The 27160-nt window shown below is 40.3% G+C and overlaps 1 protein-coding gene and 2 pseudogenes across 1 annotated transcript; 2 read left to right on the forward strand and 1 right to left on the reverse strand.

Moving 5' to 3' along the window:
• Window positions 1-243: 243 nt before the first annotated feature.
• On the reverse strand, window positions 244-4443 carry LOC120288802 (annotated as a pseudogene).
• A 764-nt stretch (window positions 4444-5207) lies between these two features.
• On the forward strand, window positions 5208-18976 carry LOC120288803 (annotated as a pseudogene).
• A 2832-nt stretch (window positions 18977-21808) lies between these two features.
• On the forward strand, window positions 21809-26040 carry LOC120288804 (bidirectional sugar transporter SWEET6b-like). Its single transcript, XM_039302960.1, has 8 exons — window positions 21809-21860; window positions 21948-21984; window positions 22121-22299; window positions 22341-22402; window positions 24019-24072; window positions 25473-25538; window positions 25658-25777; window positions 25891-26040. The coding sequence occupies exons 1-8, from the start codon at window positions 21809-21811 to the stop codon at window positions 26038-26040; spliced, it is 720 nt and encodes a 239-aa protein (XP_039158894.1).
• The last annotated feature ends 1120 nt before the right edge of the window (window positions 26041-27160 follow it).

Below are 27160 nucleotides of genomic sequence, written 5' to 3' on the forward strand. Positions count from 1 at the left end.
TTTTAATTTTAATTTTTTTTTGGTATCCAAGATCCAGCCTGGCACAACCTTACGAGTGCTCCACCGACTATACTTGGAGGGGAGCTAGCTCAGGATCCCACCCCAAACATGTCAGTTTATTCCTGTCCAAAGTTCCAGTAAACGTTTACAGACTCATCCCCTTCGTGAAACATTGCATAGTCTCATGAGCACATAGTGACTTGAACCATTTACGAGAACATACCAAAAGGCGAAAACCTAAAACTAGGGCCACGCCCACCACACCATAGGCACGCCTCCCTCCTGATGCGGCTCTTCAGCAGCGGCGAAAATCCCTGAGCAGTAACCTTGGCCATCATCGCTTCCATCGTCCTCTGACTGCACCCCGTTGACGGCCACCAAGCTTCCCGCGTAGTCATTGCAATGAAAATATGAATGGCCGCTGTCCGCGAGCTGCGGCCCGTCCTCATCCACCACGGTGCTCCCACCGCTCCCGGAACTCAGGCGGTCTTCAACCTTCACCACAAACCCGAGGGGTGAATCTCGGGTTTCCTCCACTTGAAGTGCATGGGAACTTTGACCTGAGGCTGGTGCTCCGGCGACATCTTTGGCGGACAGCTTCTTGTTCAGGAAATTGACCTGCAAAGCGCATACAGTATTCGTAAGGGGTAATCAAGAGATAGTTGTCGCGACCTCTCGGCTGAATTAATTAAGCCTGGACTCTCCCAAGTCCACCAATTCACGACTTAATGGTCTGAGTTTTTAACCCGTAAATTAATTTTTAAATTGGAGTCGCCACTAATCGATTTAGGGTGGGTTGATTAAACCCAAGTGAAGTATCGGGAGAAATACTCACTCTGCGCAACTAGAGAAATTAGGATCGGGAACTTGATTACACTAGTTAATCACTAACGCCCTTTTGGTACCTAATCTTGTTTAAACCCCGAGGCTTTTTGGATTTTGAGAGATTTTTCATGCATTTTTGGGAGGAAAAACATTTTTTTGAGTATTTTCTCATTTTTGGACATAAAAGAGATTTTTTGAATACAAGTCTTTTTGGCTTTTTCTGAATTTTTAGGCTTTTTCTGAATTTTTGGGCTTTTTATGAATTTTTGGCTTTTTTTGGATTTTTGTCATTTTTTGGAAAATAAAATATTTTTTAATATTTTTCAAATTATTTTGGAAAATAAATTATTTTTGATTTTTCTCGATTTTTTTAGAAAATAAAACATTTTTCGACATTTTTTAATATTTTTCGATTTTCTGGAAATTAAAACATTTTTAATATTTTTTTATAAATAAAATATTTTTGATTTTTTTTATTAAAATATTATATAAAATAATATAAAAAGCCGACCTGGGTCGGATCCGCGGGTTGGGTCCGACCCGGGTCGACGACCCAAAGGCGGACTTTTAAGCAAATCGCAGCCCAAAAGCGAAATAGGCCCACTTCTCTTAGGCCCGCACAAATTTGGCCCGCGCGACTAACCCTAGAGGAACCGGGTCATCCGCCCGACCCGACGACCCGACTTCCGGCCGCCCCAAATTCGCGAAACCCTACCCGGATCCAACCCACTTGACGACCCGTCTTCTTCCTCGCCGACCCGGCTCTGGAACCCTCGAGATCTGGCGATCCGCGGCGCCGGGAGGGTGGCTGGAATGTCACCAAGTGGTGACTCGACGACGGATGGCAGCTAGGGTTCCGGCGACAACGACGGGCGGCTGCTGGGTCCTCAAAAACAACGGCGGCAACGACGACGGGTGACTACTGGGTTTTCGGGGATGGCAGTGGCCCAGCTTGGGGCGAGATCTGGTGCAGCGATGAGGTGTGAGGGCGGCAGCTGTCATTACCTGCCAACGGCGAGAGTGTGGCACGGCGGCGTTGCTGGTCGGCGAGACGGCGTCAACTGTTTCAAGTCTGCCGGCCTGGGGGTAGGTCACAGCGATGGCATCGGGGTGTGGACAGCACAGCGGCGGTCGACGGCGTGCCTCGGCGAGGCAACGGCGGCAGGCGACGGCGACTCTCACGCGGATTTCCAGATCTGCGCCCAGATCTCGACCTTTCTTCCTCCGCCCTCCACTCACTCAGATCTGGACGGCGTCGGGGCACGGCTCGGCAGGGCGTCAGGGAGGACTGCAACGACGGTGGGGTGTCGAAAGCAGTGGCGATCCGGTGCAGTGACGGTGTCGGGGTGGTCGGGAGCTTTCGGCTTGGCGCAGGGATGGCGTCGGGCAGCATCGACGGCCCCTCCTTTCTCCTCGAATCCAACCTTCCTCCTCCGATTCCTCTCTCGCTCAGCCCCTTCACCCGCTCGGATCTCTCTCACTCAGGCCAGATCCGAGCCTCCACCGGCCGGATCTGACCTTCCCGGACTCGCTCGCCGGCGGCCTCCCCCGAAGTCTCTCAGTGGGAGGTCAGCCGAGCTCGCGACCCGAGTCCTCTCAAGCTCGCTCTTCGATTCTTCCGCCGAAGTCTCTCAGTGGGAAGATCTCGGAGCTCGCTCCTCCCGTTCATCGACGAAGGTGGTGCCCTTTTATAGGCGAGGGAATCCGGTCGACGGAGCTTCGACCGCCGGTCCCTTCGCGCGCCGGGCGGTTCTCCTCGGCTGAACCGGCGTCCCATCCGAGCTCATCCAGCGAAGCATGCTTGGCATTGATGGCGCTTCGCGATCTTATCTTCTCCGGCCGACGTCGGCCTACTCTCCTCGGCCGTAGGCCGTCCTTTGCGCGCGTCGTCGTCTTCTGCGCGTGAACTACAGAGGCGGAGAAAGAAGGAGCGAGGAAGAAGAAGAGGGAAGAAGAAGAAGGAAGAAGAAGGAGAAAAAAGGGGGGTGGGGCCAAGTCGTGCGAAAAAGAAAGAAAAGGGGGCTGCTGCTTTTTTTTTTGCTTTTTGCTTTTCTTCTTTTTTTTTTTTATTTATTTATTATTTACTATCCGAAAAAGGAAAATAAATATGTAAAAAAAACCTAATTAATTAAAAACGAAATTTAGGTGTCAACAATAGTAGTGGGATTTATCTTATTGTCCTCGTGTCAAAATTCTCAAAGTTGTAACAGAAGAAAGCGGGCCATTGGCAAGGCATATTCTAGTAGACTTTAGGAACTGTCTTTTCTGATCAAGGTGGGGCTTAAGAACAGATGCTCCTATTTGGAATGCATCTTTGGCCAAAGCGATCGAATCAACTGGTGTAACCCACAACACACTGGTCTCGAATTGTCGAACGCTTGGTGGCGTGAAGAATATGATGGTGTCCTGATTTGGGAAATAGATGACTGTCTGATGCCAAAGAGACCCAAAGAAAGATGTGTTATCCATGATATATTCCTTAATCTTTTCGTCCTCTCCTTGACTAACATATAGAAGAGATGTACATGATCTTGAACAAGCAACTTCAAGAATCGTTTGCCTTTCTTTGCTCTCGCGGTTAGAAAGAAAAAAAGAAGAAGAAAAGAAGAAGAAAGAAAAAAAGAAGAAGAAAAAAAAAAAAAATTCTTTTCTTACCTTAACCAAAAAAAAAAAAAAAAAAAAAGAAAAAAAAAATTCTAATATGGCAGCGGGTGTTTGATGGTGAGGGTTAAGCCAGGTCAACCAAGCGTAGTTTCTCCGAACCAAGCATACCTCAGATTTGAGCTTCTTATTCTCTTTCTTGATGGAGTCGTAACTCAAAAGCAGCGAGTCATAAGACGACTTGAGGACATCATAGTCCCTCTCGAGCTGCTTTGTCTTCCATCGGGCTCGACGATTCTGGAACCACACAGCCACCTGCCTCGGCTGCATGCCCAGCTTCTTCGCCAGCTGGGTCTTCTTCTCTGGTTCCAATTTGTTCTCTACTTCAAAGCTCTTCTCCAACAGATGCACCTTAATATTAAGACAAAAGATTTTCAATTAATCTCCGTCAAGAGTCAAAATCATGAGACTTGAAACTGTAAGTACTTGCAAATTGCAAATTCCTAAATCTGAAAGCTCGATGATACAGGAAAAAGGAAATATGGGAGATCTAGATCATCTTCTTTATCAGTGCTACAACTCTACTTAGCTAAGAAGACACATCCATGGCTTAGTTGCAGATAAAAGTTGTTTTTAATGCAGAGGATGACCATATGTTCCAACAAGAATGAAAAGTTTCAGAGGTTCAGTATTTGATCCTTCAACATATCCCAAGCAACTAAACTGAGGATGTGATCCCACAAACCATAAGTCCAAATTAAGCAGATGGCTCTACAACACTTAAAGAAGGAAACTTCAGGGCAAATAAGATTGGGATTTGAGATGTAGCTTGCTCGTTGATACTGCCAAAATAGATCGCAATGGATCAGAGCCTGTTCTGAGTTGTACCTGCTCAGGAGTGAGGCGGCGCTTCTTTTCCGGTGCCTGGTCATCATAATATTCCTCGTTGAATAGATCCCCAGGATAGCTGAAATCGATTGCCTCTTCGTGGCCTCCTCAATTCCCATAGCCAATCCCCCTCCTAGCAAAACAAGAAATCCATCCCTAAACACTTGTCGCTCAATTTTTTTTTTCAGAATTAGGCGCTGATGCAGGGGAAGGAGAATAAGATTGAACTTTTGAGTTTCGCAGTTCATGTAATTAGGCATATCGTATGAACTCAAATGATTATACCCCTGAATTTATTCTCCATTGTGCCCGGTTTCGGAAAAAGTACGGTGACAATTCAAACAAAAAAAAAACTCAAAATCTTTCACCCGAAATCATTTGATCTGGGTTCTTTGAGATTCAGTAAACTCCAATTCCACCAACCTAGCCCTAGCAGAATACACGAAGAGCCCAAAAGATGATGACAGCTTATCAATGCCGGGCTAAGCAAATCACGTCAGTTTCTGTCTGCACGTCAAATCACTCGCTCCGTCCAGGTAAAATCAACAGTCAGTCAACGTAGCATCTCGCACATAGAGAGAGAGAGAGAGAGAGAGAGAGGTGTGGTCACCTCCAAAAAGCGAATCTCTGCTCCCAAGGAACAGCATGTTGCCGTGGCACGCGGAATGAGAAATCGTCCGGACTCCATGGAATTCACCCTCTCGACCCTCTCTATAACTTTTTGTCCACGTCGCGAATCTCCGGAGAGTCGCTCCCCTGGCGAGGCCTGCCGGACGGGGGTTCCGACTCCGGGCGGGGACACGGGACCACCTCTTAGCCACGCGCGCCGGCTGGTACTATAGGTACTAGTACTAGTAAACACGAGCTGGGGATGTCGCGGGAATTAGAAAAGCATGAGCTTGTGGGGGAAGAAGCTGGTGCTGCAGAGCAACCTCGCCGGAGTATCCAACGGGCATATGCAAAATCCCATCAAGCCACTCTACGACAGCCCTTCTCGCGAAATCCGGAGACAGCAGCGGCGACGAAGCGGAGGTTAGAAGGACGAGAACTCCATGGGGGCCGATCGGTCGGAGAGAGAGACGGTTTCGTCCGGCGAGACGGCGGAGCTTGAGAGTCGCCGGCGTTTCGACGGGGAGGAAGACGGAGGAATTTCTCAGACGTTTCTTATTTCGCAACTAAAGTTTAAAGAGGCGAGATGAGCGGGGCGAATTGGCCAAAATGCCCTTGTGTTGCCTTCTTTATCTTTGCGGATTCCTCGGTTTTCTTTTAGTTTTTCTCTTTTTGGGATTTCATTGAAAAATGCCCTTGGGGTTTTAGATTTTAAATTATAAAAATAATCTTAACAAGATAATTAGGAATGACTCCACCTCTTTGATATAAAAATTATTTCGTTGTAGCCATAACATATAGCGTCACTAAGTTCTAAAAACTGAATAATTGGTCTTTACCATTCGGAAGAAAATAGTCTACAATAAATTCACTTGTTACTTTTATAAGAGATAATTTAACATGATTAATCAAGAATATGATAATATTAAAAGATGGAGGTTGATGTATATAAAAGATAATAAAGGAATTTATGCCAAAACTTTTACATCATTTACCTATTTTCTAAAGGTAATTGTGATGACAAGATTCATATATGTACCTATTTCGTTGATTCATTCATGAAAATTTTGCTTTCTATCACATAAGGATGTTGATAGCTCAATTGAGAACTTATTTATTCGGATGAGCTATTATATGATATTTCATAGCTATCTATATTTTTAGAACTCAGTATCAACGATTTAGAGATTCGGTCATCCAAAGATCATGGATCATCTTGCAAAACTATAAATGATTAAATTTAGGACTAATTATGTAATTTCAAATTACTGGAATTTTTTTTTCTCCAATTTGTACATTTTCCTTTCAGAAATCCAATTATGATCAAAAACCAATTTCTTTTAGTTTCTTGGATATTATTTCAAAAACCATTTTCTTTTTAGTTTCTTGGATATTATTTTTATATTAGTTTTTGTTTTTCAAAATTCATTGAGTTTTTGAGTGTTGAGATTTTTTTTTTTTTTTTTTTTTTTTTGGTTGGAAGAGTTAAGGAAGTTTGGTCGATTTGCTATGGTGATTTTTGTAATGGAAAAATAACATAAATGGTATTTGGACTATGTTCAAGCAATGTGATCTTAAATTTTTAGTACATGTTCAATTTAGCTCTTGAACTAAATCTAAAGACTAAATTAAACACGTATCTTGTATATTGAGTTAACGTTCATGAATAATATTTATATAAATTAAAAATTTATGTATCACATTACATAAAGTTCAGTAATCATTCATGTAATCAACCTGACTTTCTTAAGCAACATCAAGCTGAAAGATTGATCGGTGGAGCTGGCGATTTCGGGCCGTTGGATTCGTATCCAAACTCTTGTCCACGAACGGTGACAGATGGGGGCGTAGAAGTTTGTGCCATCCATGACTGTGGAATAGGAGAGGATCCCATGCTTCACGGTCGGAACTCTGTCGGATCGAATTTAAGTCAACTCTTTTGAGTGGTGGTGCAAATAAAAAAAACAAATGAACAAAGAAAGTATATATATACACACACACAATGGGGTTGCAACGCAAGGATCACATCGTTAAATTATGTCAAGTGATGGGGCCAAAAATAAATCACGTCATTTGAAGTGGAACTCCCTATTATTGATTATTTAATGACTAAATCAATTCATTGCATTTTGAAAATTCATGATCGGTAATGTATTTTCGTTGCTTTGACAATTGTTGAGAATAACACGATAGTCATATGAGGAAATACGATCGTGTATAGAGTGGTTTAGATTAAAAATATAGAAAGAGAAGATCGTCTTTGCTTCGGTGTTTGACAACGACATAGTGTACTCAAATGTAAAAGGAAATCGTTAAGTCTAGATTTACATTAGGAATTATGTTAACAAGAGTCTAAAAAGCCCTTTCTAAGTATACTTGGTAAGAAAAGATTCAATTTCCAAAATATTAACTTGATTTATCACTAGAAAAGACAATAGACTATAACCCAAAACGCTTATTTGTTCATTTACTAAGAAAGCGTCTTACGTGTACAATTTAACGAAATTTTTGTATTCTAGTCCAAAGAAAAAAAACAAGTTGACACAGTTAATAAGCATGTCACGTTCATTTTTAAGTCTTAACCTCACTTGATTTTTTTATCAAGAGATGCTCTAAATTGCTTTAAATTATCTAAAGGAGTTAAAAGTGTAGTAGCTTCTTATAAGATAGAAATTTCCATAAATACAAAAAGTTAACCTTTAAAAAATTAAAATCCTTTTATTCACCACATCAAAATTACGAATAAAACTACATATTTACTTGATAATACAATTAAGGTTGTGTCATACGATCCATCCATTTTCCTACCACATCAAGGGACGATGCAAGGAGGAGAAGCAAATGTGTCGAGGCGGCCTTCTAGAAGCTTCACTAGAAGCAACTAGTCGCTTCCCGAAAGCCGTTTTATTTTAGTATGGTCTAGTATGTCCATAACCTCCTTCCTTGCCAGCCACCGTACGCTACTAGGAGAGCTAGTAAGCTACCTTGCATTCTAGAAACGGCAGCTTCAACGCCTAATGTGAGACAGCAAAGATGAGGAAGCATCATATATTCTCACCGGCAAACTAATTAAAATCTACTATAACCCTTAATTTTTCTAATTAAACGCAACACACCCTTAATCCACTATATATATACCCACTCAATCAATTTTTTTTTTTTCTGGGTACAGATAAGCACAAGAAAATCCAAAATGTCGAGTCTACCCATTCCTAATTATTTGTTTACTTATTTTTTTTGCTTTAGCGCTCCAACTACAAGCAATAGCCCGACAATCTTGTGGACTTTCACATGAACAAAATTCATAAACAAAAGCTTAAATATTTTTTTAAATCAATAAAAATAGAATAAAACAATCTTGAGTTGACACAGCTGTTGGTGTGATTTAAAGCCTCGGAATATTGACCTGTGAATAAGATGTCACCAAAGGAAGAGATGATTGGTTGGCGACCGGAGCGACTGAAAGCAACGGGAGTTGCTCAGACATATTAATAAATAAAATAGAAAGAAATTTATATGGTAAAATAAGAATAGATAAGACGAAATAATTGGTATTTTGCTCCCCTAAAAAAAAACAAAAAGATAGCAGAAAATAATTTGTGCGAGGTACTGCGCACAGGCTTGATCAATTTATAATGGCACTAAGAAGAACCGCGTGGCTATGGGACCCGAGGAATCAAGATTTTCTTATGTCTGATGTTGGTTCATTTCATTTTAATTCGGTTAGGCCCTTGATCTTTTCTAAAATATCGACTTGACTAAAAAAAAAAAAAAAAAGACTCGTCGGGGTGTACGAAAGATCAAGATTTTATAATTTGGAGCATTGAGATTTCTACATGTATTTATGTTATTTGGAAAGAGCAATGGATGCTAATGAAAAGAAAGGGTACCTAACTCCACATTGTAATATCGGTACCCAAGGATAATTGTCCCAAAAGTCCTGATCCTAATAATACGAAAGTCACTTCAGTCCTAAACCATTCAATTATGTTAATTTGGTCTTAAAACTTTTGATGATTCTTCAATTTAGTTCTAAACCTTTTATTATATTAATTTAGGTTTGAATATTTGGAAAATTTGCCAAAGTATTAAAGCTATTATTTGGATAATTGACTAGAAGAACTACATTGGCAATTCCTCAAAAGATTTTAGGACTGAATTGACAAAGCACTATTGAGAGGCTTATGACTAACTCGGCAAATAGTTGAGAGATTTAAGACTAAATTAGCATAATTAAAAAGTTTGAATTGAATTGGTCACCTTATAATAGGTTTTTGACTTTTTGGATCATTTTTCCTTCCATATTCGTATTTTGAATTTGACTTTGGTGCCTTGTTGATGTGCCATTGATGGTGAGTTCTCTGTGTCAATGGATTTTATGTGCAATTGGTGGGGAGTAATCCCCAAATTACATCACCATGAAAATCTTGTTGTAAAGATTACGTGCATTATTTTGTGGGATTCAGAAATTATTCCGTAATATATTGTGAGGGTTGAATTGTGAGATAACTGGGTATAATTGCACACTGATACATATTGATAGTGTGTAGGTGACTCGAGTATAGTTATTAATCTTGATTTATAGTGAAATTTTATATTGCTCTCTTAGGGAATGTAAGTCGCATCAACATAAATTACACAAGTTTGGAATTCAATTTAATTTTGAACTTCGTTCATTGCCATGTTAGATCGTTTAGATTCTTCGCATCCCATATAATAGTTCGATCTTAGAGGGGGAAGGATAGTTATGCTCATTTCCACCACCCACCTTGTGTTGGCCAGTATTGAGCAATGAAAAGGACTTGCAAAGCGGCAGTGCTTTGGCTTAATAATTTCGGGTTCAATATTTTCAAAAAACTATCAAACTCAAAACTAACGCATGCCCCATGAGCTAGGGCCAGAGCAAATCATGAAATAGTCGGGCGAGACACCCTCTTTTTCCCAAAAAGGATAGCACAAAAAACCTCGTTAGAATCTTCTACAAAGGGCTTTAGCTATCGACCTTCCATCTTTTCTTTATAATAATCTTTGGTGATGAGCACCGTCTGCTCGCTGAAATGTCAGTGGAATCGGGGAACGCCAGCCTATGAATGCTCTTGACATCCTCAGCCAGTGAGCGTGGAGAACGCGTTGATCTTGAATTCGTGGGCCTTTTCCTAGTGTAAACTAGAACTTCGATTAAAGTTTATGCAAGTAAGTCGCAGATTTGTGCAGATTGTCCACCCAAAGCTAATGGTTTTGGAGAATATCAAGCACCCATGATCTCAGATACAATGAATTGCGTGATCGACGATAATAACCTATGAACGGCTCAATTGGGTAGGGACAGGAGCATGTGTGTGAATTACAAACAATGTAGAGGTTCGATTTTTATCATCATCGAGTGTGAATGATTCTATATTTAGGCCACTTAGCTAGATTTTGGCTCGCATGTCACTTTCTTTCTGAGGTGATAAAATACGTCATGGACTGGGATTTATCTATCCAAGGGGACTTCCTCGTGTTTATATGCACGATTGACATGGCTCAATTGGGTCGGAACAAGGGTGTGTGTGTGAATTGCAATAGACTATGTAGGGGTCCGATTTTATCATAATCAAGTGCGAATGATTCTATGTTTAGGCCGCTTAGCTAGATTTTGGCTCGCATCTCACCTTCTTTATGAGGAGATAAGGTATTTAATGGACCAAAATTTATCTATTCGAGGGGGCCCACTCGTGGTGAATAAATGCAGAATGTGCAATGTCAGTCAAATCAATTGCCATTTTTAGGACGATTGTTAATGGAAAAGAAATTACCTAATTGATGAGTGATATCATATTGATGTACATAATTATGCACCTATTTTAACCACTGGGATTCGCCACAGTGGCCACCCTTCAAACATGGAAGGGGGAGGTAAGGGGTTCAAATCTCCATCTTCTCAGGAAGGGATGGGGTGGGGGCGCGTAAGTTTCAGGAGTGGGTTTCGACTCCCACGTCCTGCAAGAGGCATGGCAAAAGTCTGAGAGTGAGTGTAGATAGGAATAGAATAGGACTGACCAAAAAAAAAAAATTATGCACCTATTTTCATCACAACCCCCTTCATCACTTAAATACCCACAAAGCTAAGCACATCCAAGTAGGATGCATAGGTTTGGACACCTCAGCATTTAAAAAACACAATTTTGAGGTACGATTTTTATCGTCATCGAAAGTGAATGATTCTATATTTAGGCCACTTAGCTGGATTTTGGCTTGTGTCTCATCTCCTTTACAAGGTGATAAGAAACACTATGGACTTGGGTTCATTTGTCAGAGGAGGCCTTCTTATGGCGAATGTATAAAGTCTATGTGGTGTTAGCCAAATTAATTACTATTTCTAGGATATGTATGTCTATCATCATTCCAATTTATAATGGAAAAGAATTACTTAATTAATGACTAATATCGTATTGACATACATGGTCTTGTGCATATTTCTTCACGACCACCTTCATCACTTTTCATAACCCACAAAGTTAGCCGCATCCAATTAGGATGCATAGGTTTGGACACCTCAGCGAAGATTGGAATCCCTAAAGGCATATGGAGGCATAGTGAGGCACAAATCCCACACTTGAGAAAAAGAAAGAAAGGGGAATAGTAAAATGAACCTTGCAATTGCCATCAACATGTCACTTAGCCCTTCGCATCTCTCCCTCACTCCCAAAAAGAACATTAAATTAATGAGTTTAATATATATATATATATATATATATATATATTCCTTCACAACTAAGTTAAGATACCCAAATGGTGGTGCTTTTGACTAGAAAAAAGGCTTGTGGATTTTTCTTTGCCTTTATCTTTCTTAGCAAGTCTTGAGCTTTAGCTAAAGGTGGGGGAGAGAGAGAGAGAGAGGTGTTGAGAGTGAAATTGGAAAGCAAGAATAGAAAGGAGGAAGCACCTGAAGAGGAGGAGGAGGAAGGAGGAGAAGAACAACTTGACTTTTAGGATGTGATGTTGTGGGTGAGGGGTGAGCAGCTCTGCGTAGGTGATGTGCCGTATGGCTGATGGAAAGGAGGTCCTTGATGATAAAGTGGGAGCATAAGGTAGTGGTTGCTTTTGGCTAATTCCCCCCCTCCACCTTTCCTTCTTCCCCCACCAGATGTTGGACAAGTACGGTGACCACCCGTCAGTTGTCACGTATATGTATGTACATGTAGCAATCTCAATGTCTTTTTGCCCTCTCAAATCTCTCTCTCTCTCTCTCTCTCTCTCTCTCTCTAGAAAAAAAATTGGGTTGGGGGAGGGGACCATATGGCATGTGATAAATTCATGTCTGTTCAGTACAAGATCATAAGGTTTCCATGTGGCCAGACTAAGGGAGGGGGGAATAAGAATAAGATACACATAGCACTCACTATCTCGACTATATCATGAACACTATCCTATCTAGTTTTATAGAAAAAAAATGCATAAAACGTAACTAATCTTCGCTCCAATATCCAAAGCGTACATTTATTTTCAAAATCACAGATTTGCTACCTCGACTCAATAAAATCGAACATCCAATTCACAAAATTGGTGTTTCTCTTTTAAAACTTGACTTATATTCTTGCACTTTTTTTTTAGTCATTTTAACTGTACCCCAACAAAGTCCAAACTCCAATTCCTTGCTCTATTGCGACAACCCCTGCCGCCATGGCCGCCGTGCATGGGGGTCTCGATCCAAGTTTCCCCATGGCGATCGCAACCTCATTGCTATGGCTTGAGAGAGATAGAGATTTTTGGCACGAGGGAAGATAGAGAAAACGGGTACTGTGCATTTGATGGTTTTCGATCCAAGTTTCCCCATGGCGATCGCAACCCTTCTTTTGCTTAATTGATGGTTTTCGTAAGCCCAAAGTGTTAGTTGGGCCTTATCTCCAACCCGATGCATCTCTACTGGGCTTTTACTTATACTAATACGATTGATTGGGGAGTGGGATACCTTCTCGAAAGGCCTCGGCCCGCCATGCTGAAGATGTTCATCGGCTAATCGGCAACATCGACAGACCCGATCAATGGATGAGCATAGACAAGCTTGGGCAATTTGCAAGGAAAGCTCCCCTGCGATAATTCTTGTCGAGGACCCTTCAGGATTTAAAGTATCGAACGAGTTTAATTCACAATGATTGTGCCTGGAGGGAGGGGCTCATCAAAAGATGCGATGTGCCCAAATAACACACATCAGGAGATCCTATTAAGTGACATGTAAAGTTGTACTCTCATTATTTTGTGTGGTTACTTGAGTAGCCATTTCCGATGAAACTCGTTGGATTATCGCTCCAATATTATAGTGGAATCCCTCTAGAAGATGCATGGCTCGTGATTATTTGCCTAGATAAGAGGGGCTCAAATAAGGTGCGGCTTTTTACAAACTTCCAAAGAGGGGCTCAAATAAGGTGCGGCTTTTTACAAACTTCCAAACAGTGGAGGGGCACGAATGGATTGCATCACCTCAACAAAGACATCATTTTTTAAATAGAAAAGTTTGTAACATCTCAAAATCCCACAAGGACAAGTGAAAATGATAATAAGTGATATATATGTCGAGTCAACACTTATTACTCACAATATTCTTTTGGAAATCTAATCTACCTAGACCGGCCTTGACTATTCTTAAAGGAAGTGGTTGCCTAGATATGTCCATCTCAATAAACATTAGACACTTTCATTAATTGACAAAAAAAAAAAAAAAAAAAAAAAACAAACAAACAAAAAACAAAACTAATGCATCCAAGGTAGAAATGCCACTCTCAATATCAGGAAAATTGCATCCGTGATTATAAATCTCAATATACATCCAAATATAATTAAGGATCGAACACCGTAAAATTCATATTGATTCATCGGTCTCGATTTCAAAGGTTCTTGGCTAGACCTCGAGAGTGGGACCCGCCGCAAGTGAAGATCGAGCATAAAAACTCGCCTTCATTGAGCAATATGCACGGGCTATAAAGTCTCGATTCCTTTACCTACTCATCACCTGATTTCTCGGTTAATTCGAACTACGCATTGATGTAGATCATAATTGAATCCACGTAAGGGCGAAAACCTAACCCTACCTCAGCATCGATTGATATCCGACTCGACCGATTAATTACGTACAACATACATTGAACTCCACATCAGCAGGCCAGCTTCCTCGAATCACCACTGTCATAAATGGATGAAGACCAGATTTACTTATTGACAACCTAGGATCTTAGCTTTATCCTTTGTAGGGATTCCCAATTTTGGAAGACCTTTTGGTTTCATCACCTTGGCGTGCGGCGGCAGAGAGGCGGAGAGATGATGCACGAAAATCTTTTAGCTTGTGCAAATGGACTCGAACTTGTCCTGACGATAAAATTTACTTTTGAATTTAGTACCCACTCCATATATACAAAAATAAATTTTATATTCTTATTATTTATTATTTTGTTGAAATCTATTATTATGACCAGACTCCTATAATTCACCGAAAGAATTAAAGCGGTTAGGTAAATGCATGCCATTTATTCACTAATTCAAATCACGCTAAACATACACAATTTTGGCTCTGATTCACGCCATCTACCTACTTACCACCATTTTTGAGCTGGGATGTGTTGCTCTCGACCTTTTTCTTTGCGGTGTCTTTTGTAAACTTTTAAATTTCAGTTTGCTATATGAAAAACCTTATGGATTCATGTGCTGTTCCATTTGATTGTTCACATTCACGCGTAGAAAACAAATGAAAGTGGGTAAAAGATATTAAACAACAAAAAAACTTGGTACTTTGCGTATTATAAAAAAAAATAGTTGATAATTTCATGGGGAAATTAAGTGTTTGTTAGTTTTTCTTATCAGTATCTTTTTTTACACTTACCAACTCTACCAGGCTATTTAAACTTGAGTCAAGTAAAAAAATCCAATAATTAACTTAGATAACTCATATACAAGATATTTGGGTTTTTTCTATTGCTCGTTGGTTGGTGTACAAATATGCGAAAATAATTTGAATCTTATTTTCTTCTTCCCTAACAATCGAGCCAATCAAAAACATCTGACCATCTCCATTGATCGATCAAGACATCTCACGTTAGCTGTGCACCTTGTTTAAATAACTCGGGAATCATGCTTACTAGTGCCGTCTGTTATATCACGTTTATCATCATCTTCATCATCATCATTGCAAGCTCGGAAGGAGTGGCACGAACCCGTAATTAAGTGGAAGGGCAGGGGTAGATGGTTCGGCGGGGCCCCAACCTAACTCCCGAAACGGCCGGTTTGCCGCGTCGCTTTCCTCGTGAGACACTCAACTGGCTGGGGTGCGTGTTCTGAGATGCGCTCAGCTCACGTAGTTTTTGCCTTGCGGGGCACGTGAGGGAAAAATAAAACATTAAATTTCTCTTTTACCTCTTTTTTTCCTTAAAATAAAAAAAAAATCACGGGAATCTCATTAGAGATGAAGAGCCGATATTGTAATTGGCTAAAGGGCGTTTATGCTTCGTCGTTTGTTTCGTGATAATAAGATGATTTGAAAAATATTTTCTTAAAAATAATTATTTGCGAATGAAAATATTTTTAGTGTCAATCAAAATGTCTAGATATAAATTATCATTAATAATGACAACAATTTTCATCAATTAATTATTTGAAGAAATATTACTGATAATTTTTAGGAAATATTTTTCAAATTCTTTATTTTTTATGAAACAAATGGAGCCTTTGTTATAATCGATTCACTAGTATTGTGCCTAAGTGAAAGTGATATTTTTGCCGGAACCCAATCCGAGATGTTGACTCTTGTAGACTTAGTGTGAGGCTTTCGTATAACTTTCTTCATATTGCATTTACCTTTAATATCAGAGTGCATAATTCAAACAAACCTTTTTGACTATATATTTGCTTCCCTCACCATTGGGATGACAAGTTAGATATTTGCTAACTAATATCATGACACGGGATACGTTAAAAAACAAAAAGGTTATACAGCTTAGGGTCCAAATATCAACCTAATTCTCGAGAATCACACCCTTATGTATTATAATTGATTGATCCCATAATCTCTATAACCCTTTTAAGCTCCTACACCCCGATAAGGTTCGAGCCAAAACTTGGGCGGGCAATTCGGATTGGGTATCCTAAGACAAAATCTGAATATACTTTTGATATATTCAAGCCATAATTAGTAATTCGGATAAATATCTCCTCTAAATCGATGCTAAAAAAGAAAAAGAAGAAGAAGAAAAATAGCATATTAGGATTTGATTAGCGTGTGACGTGTACACTAATTAAGCAGTAAGCGAGGCTCAACACAAAAACTGTTTTACTTGAATGACTCTCTTTTTCGGCACTAATCGTGTTTTAATGATTTCTTTTTTTCATTTTATGCGTGTTTAATTATTTTGCAGCGTGGATAATGAAGGAAGGGGATGATGAGATATTTTTCTGGATGAAGCAGGGAGTCAGTTACGAGGGCGGAGTCCTTTTTTTTTTCGGCTCCGTCGGATTCCCGCACTCCCAACGGAAAACTCCGCTTCTCTCTCTTGTATGTATATATTATCAGACTCATCGCCAGAATCTCAAACATCCACGCGCTTCTCTCTCATCACTCTCACTCTCCCTCTCCCTCTCTCCTGCAACGTGGTTGGCATCATCGGTAATTGCATCTTGTTTCGCCAATTGTCGGCTCTTCTTTTTAAGGTTTTGCAATGAAATCGGTGACACGGCAGTGCGAGATCACGTTCTTCTTTCGTTTCGCTGTTAGACGTTTAGGGCTACAGCGATCGTCCCGCTGCTTTCGTGCTGTCGTCTTTGGCCGTTCTGAAAGAGAACGCAATAAAGCTCGCGCGGTAGCTAGCTAGCTGAGCTTGCTTCCGAAATAGTCATCGTACGCGGTCTTGAATAAAAGGCGAAACGCTGCTTGATCGGAAATAGCAATGTGATGGTCTGCTAGCTTCGTGTTTGTTCGTTTATCTATTTTATCTATTTTTCTTTTGTGTGTGTTTATCCTGGATGTTTGTTTGGGGACTGGATTTCAAACAATGAGTCGTCATGCATTCTGTTATTTTCTGCTTCCCGATAAAGATGAAGCGCAAGATTGGTGGCGCGATAATAGAAGAAACGTTAACATCTTCAAGCGGATCAGATAGATCCATGTGAAACGATCGGATTTTGAAACGTCCGTCTGATCCATTTCGATTTTTCATGATGAAATTCATGGATTTTCATTATTGATTATTCTTTCTCGTGGAGAGTTTATTGACTTTTTTTCGTGGCTTTTTCATTGAACAGGAAATGTCATGTCTTTTGGACTCTTCCTCTCACCATGGTAAACTTTCACTTACCTTCTTGTCATTGCCATTTTTTTTTTGGGACATGCAGCTTAGTTGGTGGTAGCAATGCGAGTTGTGTCCTAGGGTGAGCTTAATTAGATAAATAATTTTTAAAAGCAATTGGATTTATATTATATATATATTCATCTTGATAAAAATAAAAAAAAAGAGAAAAGAAAACTTATCTTAAGTGAATGTTCTTGAAGGATCATCCGGCTTGATGATGATGTACTATCGGCACGTTTAATGACTCTGGACAAAGCTTCTGAATATACTTAAACTGAATTTGCTAGAGAATCCACTATTGGATTTTTTTAGAGGTTAAGTATTGGATTTACTAAATCTGTTTTCTTTTGCAGCCCGACATTTTATAGAATCATAAAGAACAAGACGGTGGAGGAATTTAAGGTGGATCTTATGTTGCAACGGTATTGAACTGCATCTTTTGGATAATCTGCGGCTTGCCCTTTGTCCGTCCTGACAGTATCCTTGTCGTCACCATCAATGGGATCGGGCTTGTGATAGAGCTTATCTACATATGCATCTTCTTTTCCTATGCTTCAAATAAGGGAAGGGTATGTGCCAGTTTTGTCTGAGTCGTCTTACCGACAGCTTTCTATTTACGCTTTGTCTTCTGAGTGGAGGTCGACTAGAATAAACCCATAAAAGTTCCATTTATACGTTTCAAGTTTTACAATAATTAGATACATCCTGTCACTAATTCACATTTGTTCACTTAGGGCATTATTGGCATACAGTAATCATAGATTCACTATAGTAAATCTTGCTCTTTAATTTCCCCCTTAATTTGGTATTTATTTAGTTCGCTGCTTTTATGAAGTTTTTCTAGTCAAACATTTGTGATTATGTTGTGTCCTATCTATGTAACACTCATTCAACAATTTGGAATGTGTCATATATCTTAATTTTCCTTCAATGTACCTTAAGTCAAGACACCTTAGTTTTATATACTTTTTCTAGACATGTGAAGTCCAAATTTTGCATTGTACAAGTACTCATTCCATCCTAGGCACTTTTGATAAATTTCAGAACATTACAATGATGCCGGTATTTATCATATGTTAATGTTTGCTTCTTCTTCTTCTTTTCCCTTTTTTCAGAAGAAGGTTGTCTATTTGCTTTGTGGGGAAATCACCTTCATTGTTGCAATGTCATTGGTGTTCCTGTTAGTTTTTCATGACGACAAGAGAAGAATCCTCGCCTTTGGAATTATCTGTGATGTGTTCAACATCATAATGTACAGCTCACCTCTTACCATCATGGTACATACACATCCATACCTTAACTTATTAATTTTGGCCAATGCTAACCCTTCCATTGTTTTGTTTTTGCCTCTTTTTTTATCTTTGTTTATCATTTTGTCTACCGTAGAAAAAAGTGATCACCATAAGAAGTGTAGAGTATATGCCCTTTTATCTCTCGCTAGCCAACTTTCTCAATGGCTGCATGTGGACTGCATATGCCCTGATCAAGCTTGACATCTTCATTCTGGTATATTAAAACAAAGTTTGAACGAATTTCAACTTTTTTGCTTTTGAAGTCAAGAAGTGAATAACCTGGCAACAACCTTGCAGATTAGCAATGGCCTTGGGGCGATATCTGGTGCGGTGCAACTCGTACTTTACGGTTGCTACTTTAGGTCCACGCCAAGAGATGAGAAGGTCACCAAACCGAAGGCTTCTCAAATCCAGCTCTCTGTTTCTGATGGACCGGACAGAGTGTAATTGAGGAACACTACCCCAACTCCAAAATATCCTCGACTGCTACTCTGTCTAAAAATCTGGGCACTTCTCTGATGTTTATGGCTGCTTCCTGTTTTTCTACATTAACTTAGGGTTGAGCCGATGAAAAAGAACTTGTCGTAGTAGATGTTAAGGTTTTTGACCATTTCTGGAATGGTTCGCAGCTTCTTAGGCGTTCCTCTTTTTCTAACTCAAAAAGTGAACGAGACTCCTGTTCGCATTTTGTTTTATAATGCTGTACGATTTGTAGGTGGTTTTTCAACCGGAGAAGGTAACGATGGGTTGGCCTAACATGTTTCTTTCCAAGTTGCGCATGTTATTCTCCTGTTCCCGAGTCTGATTGTGTGTATTCTTTCAACGTAACCTCATTATGGACTTGGGTTAGAATAAGGGAAATCTAATGACGCGACAAGGCCCATTCTTGCTGAGCCGCTCAGTCCAACAGAAATCATTCTCCTAGCCCAACATGATCCGTCCATTGCCATCGACTCCAACTCTTACTCGTCTTCGAGTTTAGGCCTATTTCTCTCAGGTAATCGGGCAAATTTGGGATATGAAACAACAAACAAATAAAAAGAGTTACTGGTAAAAAAAAAAAATGAAAATTGAACGGAAAGGCAAGAAGCCATGGAAAAGTAGAAGAGAGCCGAAAATTGATCGCCTCTTCAAGGCCTCCTCAATCCCCATTACTGATCCCCCTTAGCAAAAAGAAAATTCCATCCCTAAACACTCGTCGACGCTCAATTTTTTATTTTTATTTTTCCAGAATGAGGCTCTGATGCAGGGGAAGAAGGAACGAGTTCAACTTTTGAGTTTCACGGTTCATGTATTTTGGCATTTTGTATGAACTCAAATGATTGAACCACTGAATTCATACTTCATTGTGCCCGGTTTTGAAAAAGAATGTTGACGATAAAAACAACAAAAATTCAAAATCTTTCCCCAGAAATCATTTGATTTGGGTTCTTTGAGATTGATTAAACTCCAATCCCACCAACGTAGTCCTAGCAGATTATAAGAAGAGCTCAAAAAATCATGACAGCTTATCAATGCCGGCCTAAGCAAAGTACCTCAGTTTTCGTCTGCATGTCAAATCACTCGCTTGGTTCAGGTAAAAATCAACACTCAGTCAACTGAGCAACAAACCGTGCACCCACACAAATAGAGGAGAAAATGTGCAGTGGCATTAAAGCGCTAAGACATGGTACGTATTGCAAAGCATTATAATTTTTTTTTTTTAAATAGCTTACAAAATTCAAAGATGACGATTATGAGACATGCATGATGACCATTTTATTTACTTTTTTTTATTCTATTTCCGAGAATAGATTGGAAATAAAAATCCATGGGGTAACACAATTTTATTATTATATTTTCGAGACAAATTTTTAGCCCAAAAAAAAAAACAAAAATAAGAACTCTTTTATTGCTTGTCCTCGCTGCATGTCGATGTGTGATTTCTACATTGGCGTTGGCAATTCAATCAACTAAAGATGTTTTATCTCAAGAAAGAGTGGAGCACAATGAAGAAAAAAAAAAAAAACCACGGGAGGGAGATGTTTAAAGAGGCTTATCAAATGAGTTTCAACTTCGTGAACAGAAATTTTGTTTCGTTATCAAACGTGCATTTCATCCAAATAAATACTGTAAAAATGATTGGCTTGTATTCACTTAAATTCATCCTCCATTTTATCCGTGGTAGATAAATACAATCATGAAGACATATCTAACCCTTCTATGCTCCTACACTCGGTAAGGTTCAACCCAGAATTCAGGCAAGCAATTCAAATTGGGATTTTAAAAGTCCAAATATGGAATAGTGGATTTAAATTTGGATCTGAATGGGGATTAATTTACCAAACAAATGTAGCGAAAAAAAAAGTGTTTGCGTTTTGATTAGGAATCACATTTTTCTTTCGCAATAGTCGGCAGTTCCAATAAACATCCCTTCCAAATTGACGTTATGAAAAGAGTAATAATAAGAAAAATCACAGATAAGGATTTGATTGGCGTGACGTGTACACTCATTAAGCACAAAATCAAAGCTCAACACATAATTAACCTTTCGCGCTAACTCTGTTTTAAGTGATTTCTTTCCGATTTTGCACTCCTACTGAAACTCCCTTTCCCTCTCCTTCTCCCTCTCCCTCTTCCCCGTCACCCCCCCCTTCCCTTCTCCTTTCTCTGATTGCTCTCCCCATTCTCGCACTGCATTGAACGCAGCTTGCACCGAATCATCACCAGAATCTCTAGCTAGCAAAGAAAGCTGTGTTTGGCTTCGACGAAGATGGTGACGGCTGAAATAGCTAGGAACGTGGTCGGCATCACTTCTTCATTTCCTTGATCTGTCGGCGTCCTTTTAGGTTTCGCGATCGGTGAGCTCGGCGTGCGTAAATTTCCTGACGGTTCGTGATGGGATGATCGTCGTCGCCAGCCAGCACGAGATTTTGTTCTTCTTTCGTTCTGTCGTTAGATGTTCGGGCTACAGCGCTCATATCCACTGCTTTTATCCTGTCGCTTTTTTTCAACTGTTCTAAAGGGAATGTGATGAGCTTGCTCGGTGGCTAGCTAGCTAAGCATGCTTCCGAAATTACCGTCATGGTGTCGGATAAGAGGCGAACGCCATAAATGCTTGATCGGAGAGAGCAACGCAATGGTGTCGTAAGCTTCGTTTTTTTTTTTTTCTTCTTGTGCATGTTGATCCTGGATCGTTTGTTCGGGACTGGATTGTAATCCATCGTCGTCATCATGCATTCGATAAAGATGAAATGCAAAGTAAAATGAAACTTTCCGAGTCCCACTCTTGCTTTAGGCATGAAACGACCAGATTTTGAGAACGCTGGGTATAATGTGTTGCGAGTTTTTTGTGATGAAATTCATGAATTTTCATCCCTGATGATTTCTCTGTGGAAGAGAGTTTATTGACTTTTGTCTTGGCTTTTTCACTAAACAGGGAATGTCATATCTTTTGGCCTCTTCCTCTCGCCATGGTAAACATTTAGCTCAACCTCTCATTATAATTATTATTATTCTTTTTAACATGTAATACGATGCCATCCCGCTTAGTTTGCAATGTAAAATAGATTGTTTTATGACTAAGGTTATGATATCTGCTATGCTTTGCAGGACATTTTACATAATCGTAAAGAACAAGTCAGTAGAGGAATTTAAGGTTGATCCTTACCTTGCTACCGTGTTGAATTGCATCTTCTGGGTTTTGTATGGCTTGCCCTTTGTCCGTCCCGACAGCATCCTTGTCGCCACCATCAACAGCGTTGGGCTTGTGCTAGAGCTCATTTACACATGTCATTTACACATGCATTTTCTTTTTCTATGCTCTTGCTAGTTTTTCATGACCACAAGAGAAGAATCCTTGCCTTTGGAATTGTAACATCCCGGGTCTCCACTGTACACATCTTGTCCGCTTTAGACACTAAGTCCTCACGGTTTTGTTCCTAAGAAAACAAGTATGTACAGTTAGAGGGACCCAAGCCTTATAAGTTAGTCCAAGACTCCCTCCCTAGGCGATGTGGGACAAGAGAAGGACTTATTCCTTGTGCACGCGCACGTCCGGGGACCGTCGCTCTGGCCGTTACACTTTCCACCTCTTAACAGAACAGCGTCCTTGTTGTGGCCAGAACAACATTCTTGTTGTGGTCCCACATGCGGTCGGAAGTCGGCTCTGGTACCACTTGTAACATCCCAAGTCTCCATTGTACACATATTGTCCGATTTGGACACTAAGTCCTCATGGTTTTGTTCTTCTCGGGGTAGCCCATACTACCCCAAGAAAACGCGTATGTACAGTTAGAGGGACCCAAGCCTTATAAGCTAGTCCTTCCTTGCGCACGCCCGGGGACTATCGCTCGGGCCGCTACACTATTAGGTGTCCATAATGTGTTCCATGTCTCTTTGTTGTGGAAATATGTGCCAAATCCTGAACATGTGCTAGACTTTACTCCATTGAGATTACGGGAGAACTTAACATATGAGGAGTAGCCTATTAGCATTGTCGATAAGAAGGATCAGGTGTTGCGGCGACGAACTATTCCTTATGTGAAAATACAATGGCAAAACCACACCGAGAGAGAGGCTACTTGGAAACTCAAGGAGGAGGCAAGACACAAATACCCACACTTATTTCATGGTTGAAGGACATGTAAATTTCGAGAACGAAATTTTTTTAAGGAGGGTAGAGTGTAATATTAGGTTAGTGGGCACCAAAAGAAAAAAAAAATGAAACAGAAAAAGAAGTTGAAAAGTCAATAAAGCAAAAAGGAGAGGGGAGAGGGCTCGGTTAAATAGAAGCTTAGGGGCCTCAACCAGAAAGAAAAGAAAAAAGAAGAAGAAGAAGAAGAAGAAGAAGAAGAAGAAGAAGAAGAGAAAGGGGAAGAAAGGAAAGGGGTTTTGGCACGTGCACGCCTCGAATGCCTCGCCATGCCAACTCGACTCCATAACGCAGCACCTGGTAAGAGATTAGGCCTCTCGTTCATCCAATTAAAGTAATTTTTGAATTTAGGGCTCAAATTTGGAATTTTTGGAAAATCGAGCGGCGAAGTCTAATTTTGGAGTCGTTGAGCCACGTATTTATGTAGGAATGGTATTTTAGGGTGTTGTGGAGCCATGGGATTTTACGGATCGTGATTTGAGTTTATAGTTTGTCCGAAACAAAATTTCAAAGTTCCCTGCACCCAGTGAACAGTTCGCGTCCAGCAGCTTCGGGCCCATATTTTGTCATTTTTCGGCTTGATTTTGGGGCAGCCAATTTGGGATTCTTGTAATATGTGTCAAGAGCTCTCTATTGACTATAAATACGTTCAGATCGGGGTTCGGAGGAGAAAGTTAAGGCGCGATCAAGTTTTGCTCTTAAACTCCATGTGGCGAATGGCTTGAACAATCGCTTTGGTTATGCGATTTGTTAGCGCGTAGAAGTCCTTCTGTTAGAGTTAAGGCGTAATTTAGTCATTTTGTAGTCGAGATAGAATTTTATTAGATTTTAACATTATTCTTCGGTTATTTGATAGGGCCATGAGTTCGACGATACGGGTATCGTTCGTCGTTTGGTCGTAGACGATAAGGTGAGTGGTATTATATCTTCTTTGGTTTGTAAAATCATGTCTTGGAGTATATATATTAAATTGAAAAGAGCATTTTTATTGCATAAAAGCCAGATCAAGCAATTGCTACCTTTTGGTTGATTGTGAATCTTTGAAAAGCGTATTATACAAAGTAAGTGGAGAAATATATATGACATTGCTTTGCGACTTATGAAAATGTTTATGATGATTTGAGATATTGATATAAAATGGATGATGGGCTATGCCACAAATGTTATTTGTTTAGTTTAAGATATTGATTTATGGATTGGATTTCTAGTATTGGAGAATGGTTATTTATGCTCAATATAACTGTGAACCCAATGAGGGGTTTTTGGGTATGCATACCAGGTTTAGGATATCCTTCTGGGCCCAACCACCGGCTTTGTAGGTGGAGACCTTGCCAAGAAGAGAATCTTGGTCTCCTTGTCACAAGGCATTGTGTCGTGACCATGGTTAATTATTGAGCAAAAGATTAGTCAATGGATGGACCATTGACGTGTGTTTGATATGAGATGAATCAATGGATAGACTATTGATATGTGTTTTTGATGGAGATTATTCAATGGATTCGACCATTGATACTTGACTTTTGATGGCGATTTAAATTAGTTTTCCATATTAGTATAAAACTTTGATGATAAAAAAATAACTCTTATAAGATTCGATATGTATTTTATATATTGAGTTGGTGTTATGAAATTTGGTATTGCTTTGTATACATGCATAATGGTTGTTCGATTTGCTTAGAAGATATGTACTACTCACTGAGCTATTGTTGCTCATTCCATTCCTCCTTTGATCTTTTCAGGTTCCTCAGCTAGCGGCGAATAGAGCGAGTGCGCCATCAGTAGGAAACTTTTGGGGAGTTCTATTTTGTTTTTGGTATGGTTTAAGGAAGTGGTGCAAATGATCCTTACTAGTGGTTGGATTGTCTGAGTTTTAAACATATATCTCTCTTCTCTTTTTGGTGGATTATAGAAACTCTAATGTTGCAACCAATTTGTTAGTTTATCTGATATGTATATATATATGGTTTGAGATATATATATATATAAGTTAATATCAGTTTGTTGGTTGTGTTTGAGGCTGCGTCCTTCGTAAAGAAGGATGGCCGTGTCATCCTCATTCTTTGTAGTTTTGGGGTGTGACAATTTTGGTATCAGAGCAACGGTCCGAGCGATGGTCCTCGGACGTGCGCAAGGAATGAGTCTCTCTCTTGTCTCACATCACGGAGAGAGTACTGGGCTAGCTTATAAGGCTTGGGTCCCTTTAACTATACATACGCATTTTCTTGGGGTAGCTGCCCCAAGAGGAACAAAACTGTGAGGACTTAGTGTCCAAAGCGGACAATATGTGTACATTGGACAATATCTATATAGTGGAGACCCGGGATGTTACAGGATGTGTTCAACATCATAATGTATAGCTCACCTCTTACTGTCATGGTACGTACACATCCATATCCCTTCTCTGGTTGTAAACCAAAACCTCAGTTTATTAGTCCCAGCTAACAGTAATCCCTTCATTGTTTTTGCCGCTCTTTCTTTACCTTTGTTTGCTGTAGAAAAAAGTGATCACCACAAAGAGTGTGGAGTACATGCCCTTCTATCTTTCGCTAGCCAACTTTCTTAATGGCTGCATGTGGACTGCGTATGCCCTCATCAAGCTCGACATTTTTGTTCTGGTAAATTGAAAGAAAACCTCACTAAATTTCAACTTTTTTTACTTTCCAAGTCAAGAAACATGAGCATGTAAAGAAATTACACATACACAATTAACTTCGAGAAAACCCTACAGGTTAGCAATGGTCTTGGAGCGTTATCTGGTGCGGTGCAGCTCACACTCTACGGTTGGTACTTTAGGTCCACACCGAGAGATGAGAAGGTTGTCGAATTGAAGGCTTCTCAAATCCAGCTCTCCATTTCTGATGGACCGGACAGAGTGTAATCAAGGAACATTACTCCAACTGCTGCTCTCTATTTCTCAAATACATCTCTCCATTCTGACGGACCGAACAAAGTGTAATCGAGGAACATTACCCCAATTTGCTGCTCTCTGTCTAAAAAATCTAGGCACTTGTCTCATGTTTATAGCCGCTTCTCGTTTTTTCTGCATTAAGCTAGGGCTGAGTTGAGGAAAAAGAACTTGTTGCAGCACTGATTAGTTGTTAGTTTTTTTTTTACTTTTTTTGGAACCTAATAATGGTAACCTGTCGGGATTGCAGCTTCTTAGTCTTGTTCTAACTCAAAAGTGCACGAGTCGCATTTTTGGTTTTTAATGCTTGACAATCTGCAGGTAGTTTTTCAACAGGCGAAGGGAATGATGGGTTGCCATAACATGCTTCTTTGTTCTTTCCAAGTGGCGCATGTTATGCCCATGTTCCCGAGTCTCTCAATGTACGTACTCTTTCAACGCAACCATGATGGACTTGGGCCGGAATAAGAGAAATCTAATCATGCGACAAGGCCCATCTCGGGCTGAGTGTCTCAGCCCAACAGAAATCATTCTCCTAGCCCAACACGACCCATCCATTCTCGTCAACTCAACTCTACTCGTCTTCGAGTTCGAGCTTTCTTTTCCTCAGTTAAGTGGGCAAATTTGGGATGTGAAACAGAAACACAAGGAACATTAAACCTCGAAAAAGTAAAAGAGGCCAAGCAACACGGCCCAAGCCCGTGGCTTGTGGTTGCCAAGGCCATGCGGCACGAGGACTATGGCTGGTTACAAGCCTGTGTGACCGGCTATTGAAACCCGACAAACTTTGTAGGTTATAGCTCGATCTGGCCTTGAGTTGACAGAGCGACCGCCGCTGGCCTCACATATGAGGTCCGCCACGGCCCCCAAAGGAGCAACGGCAAAGCGCACGGTGGCGAGGGAGAGGGGAGACGTGGTGGTGAATCTTGAACTAAGCAAGCCTCTCGGGTGAGGAGAGAGAGAGAACTTGGAACCCATTGTAAAAGGTGAAGATAACAATTACCTGCTTAATTATTCTGCAAAGACAAATCACTCGCAAAGTATGGTGACATCTAAATCTTGAAGATTAACAAAGAAAAATTACAAGGACTCA

The sequence above is a fragment of the Eucalyptus grandis genome, chromosome 10 (assembly GCF_016545825.1).
Source record: "Eucalyptus grandis isolate ANBG69807.140 chromosome 10, ASM1654582v1, whole genome shotgun sequence".
Classification (NCBI taxonomy): domain Eukaryota; kingdom Viridiplantae; phylum Streptophyta; class Magnoliopsida; order Myrtales; family Myrtaceae; genus Eucalyptus; species Eucalyptus grandis.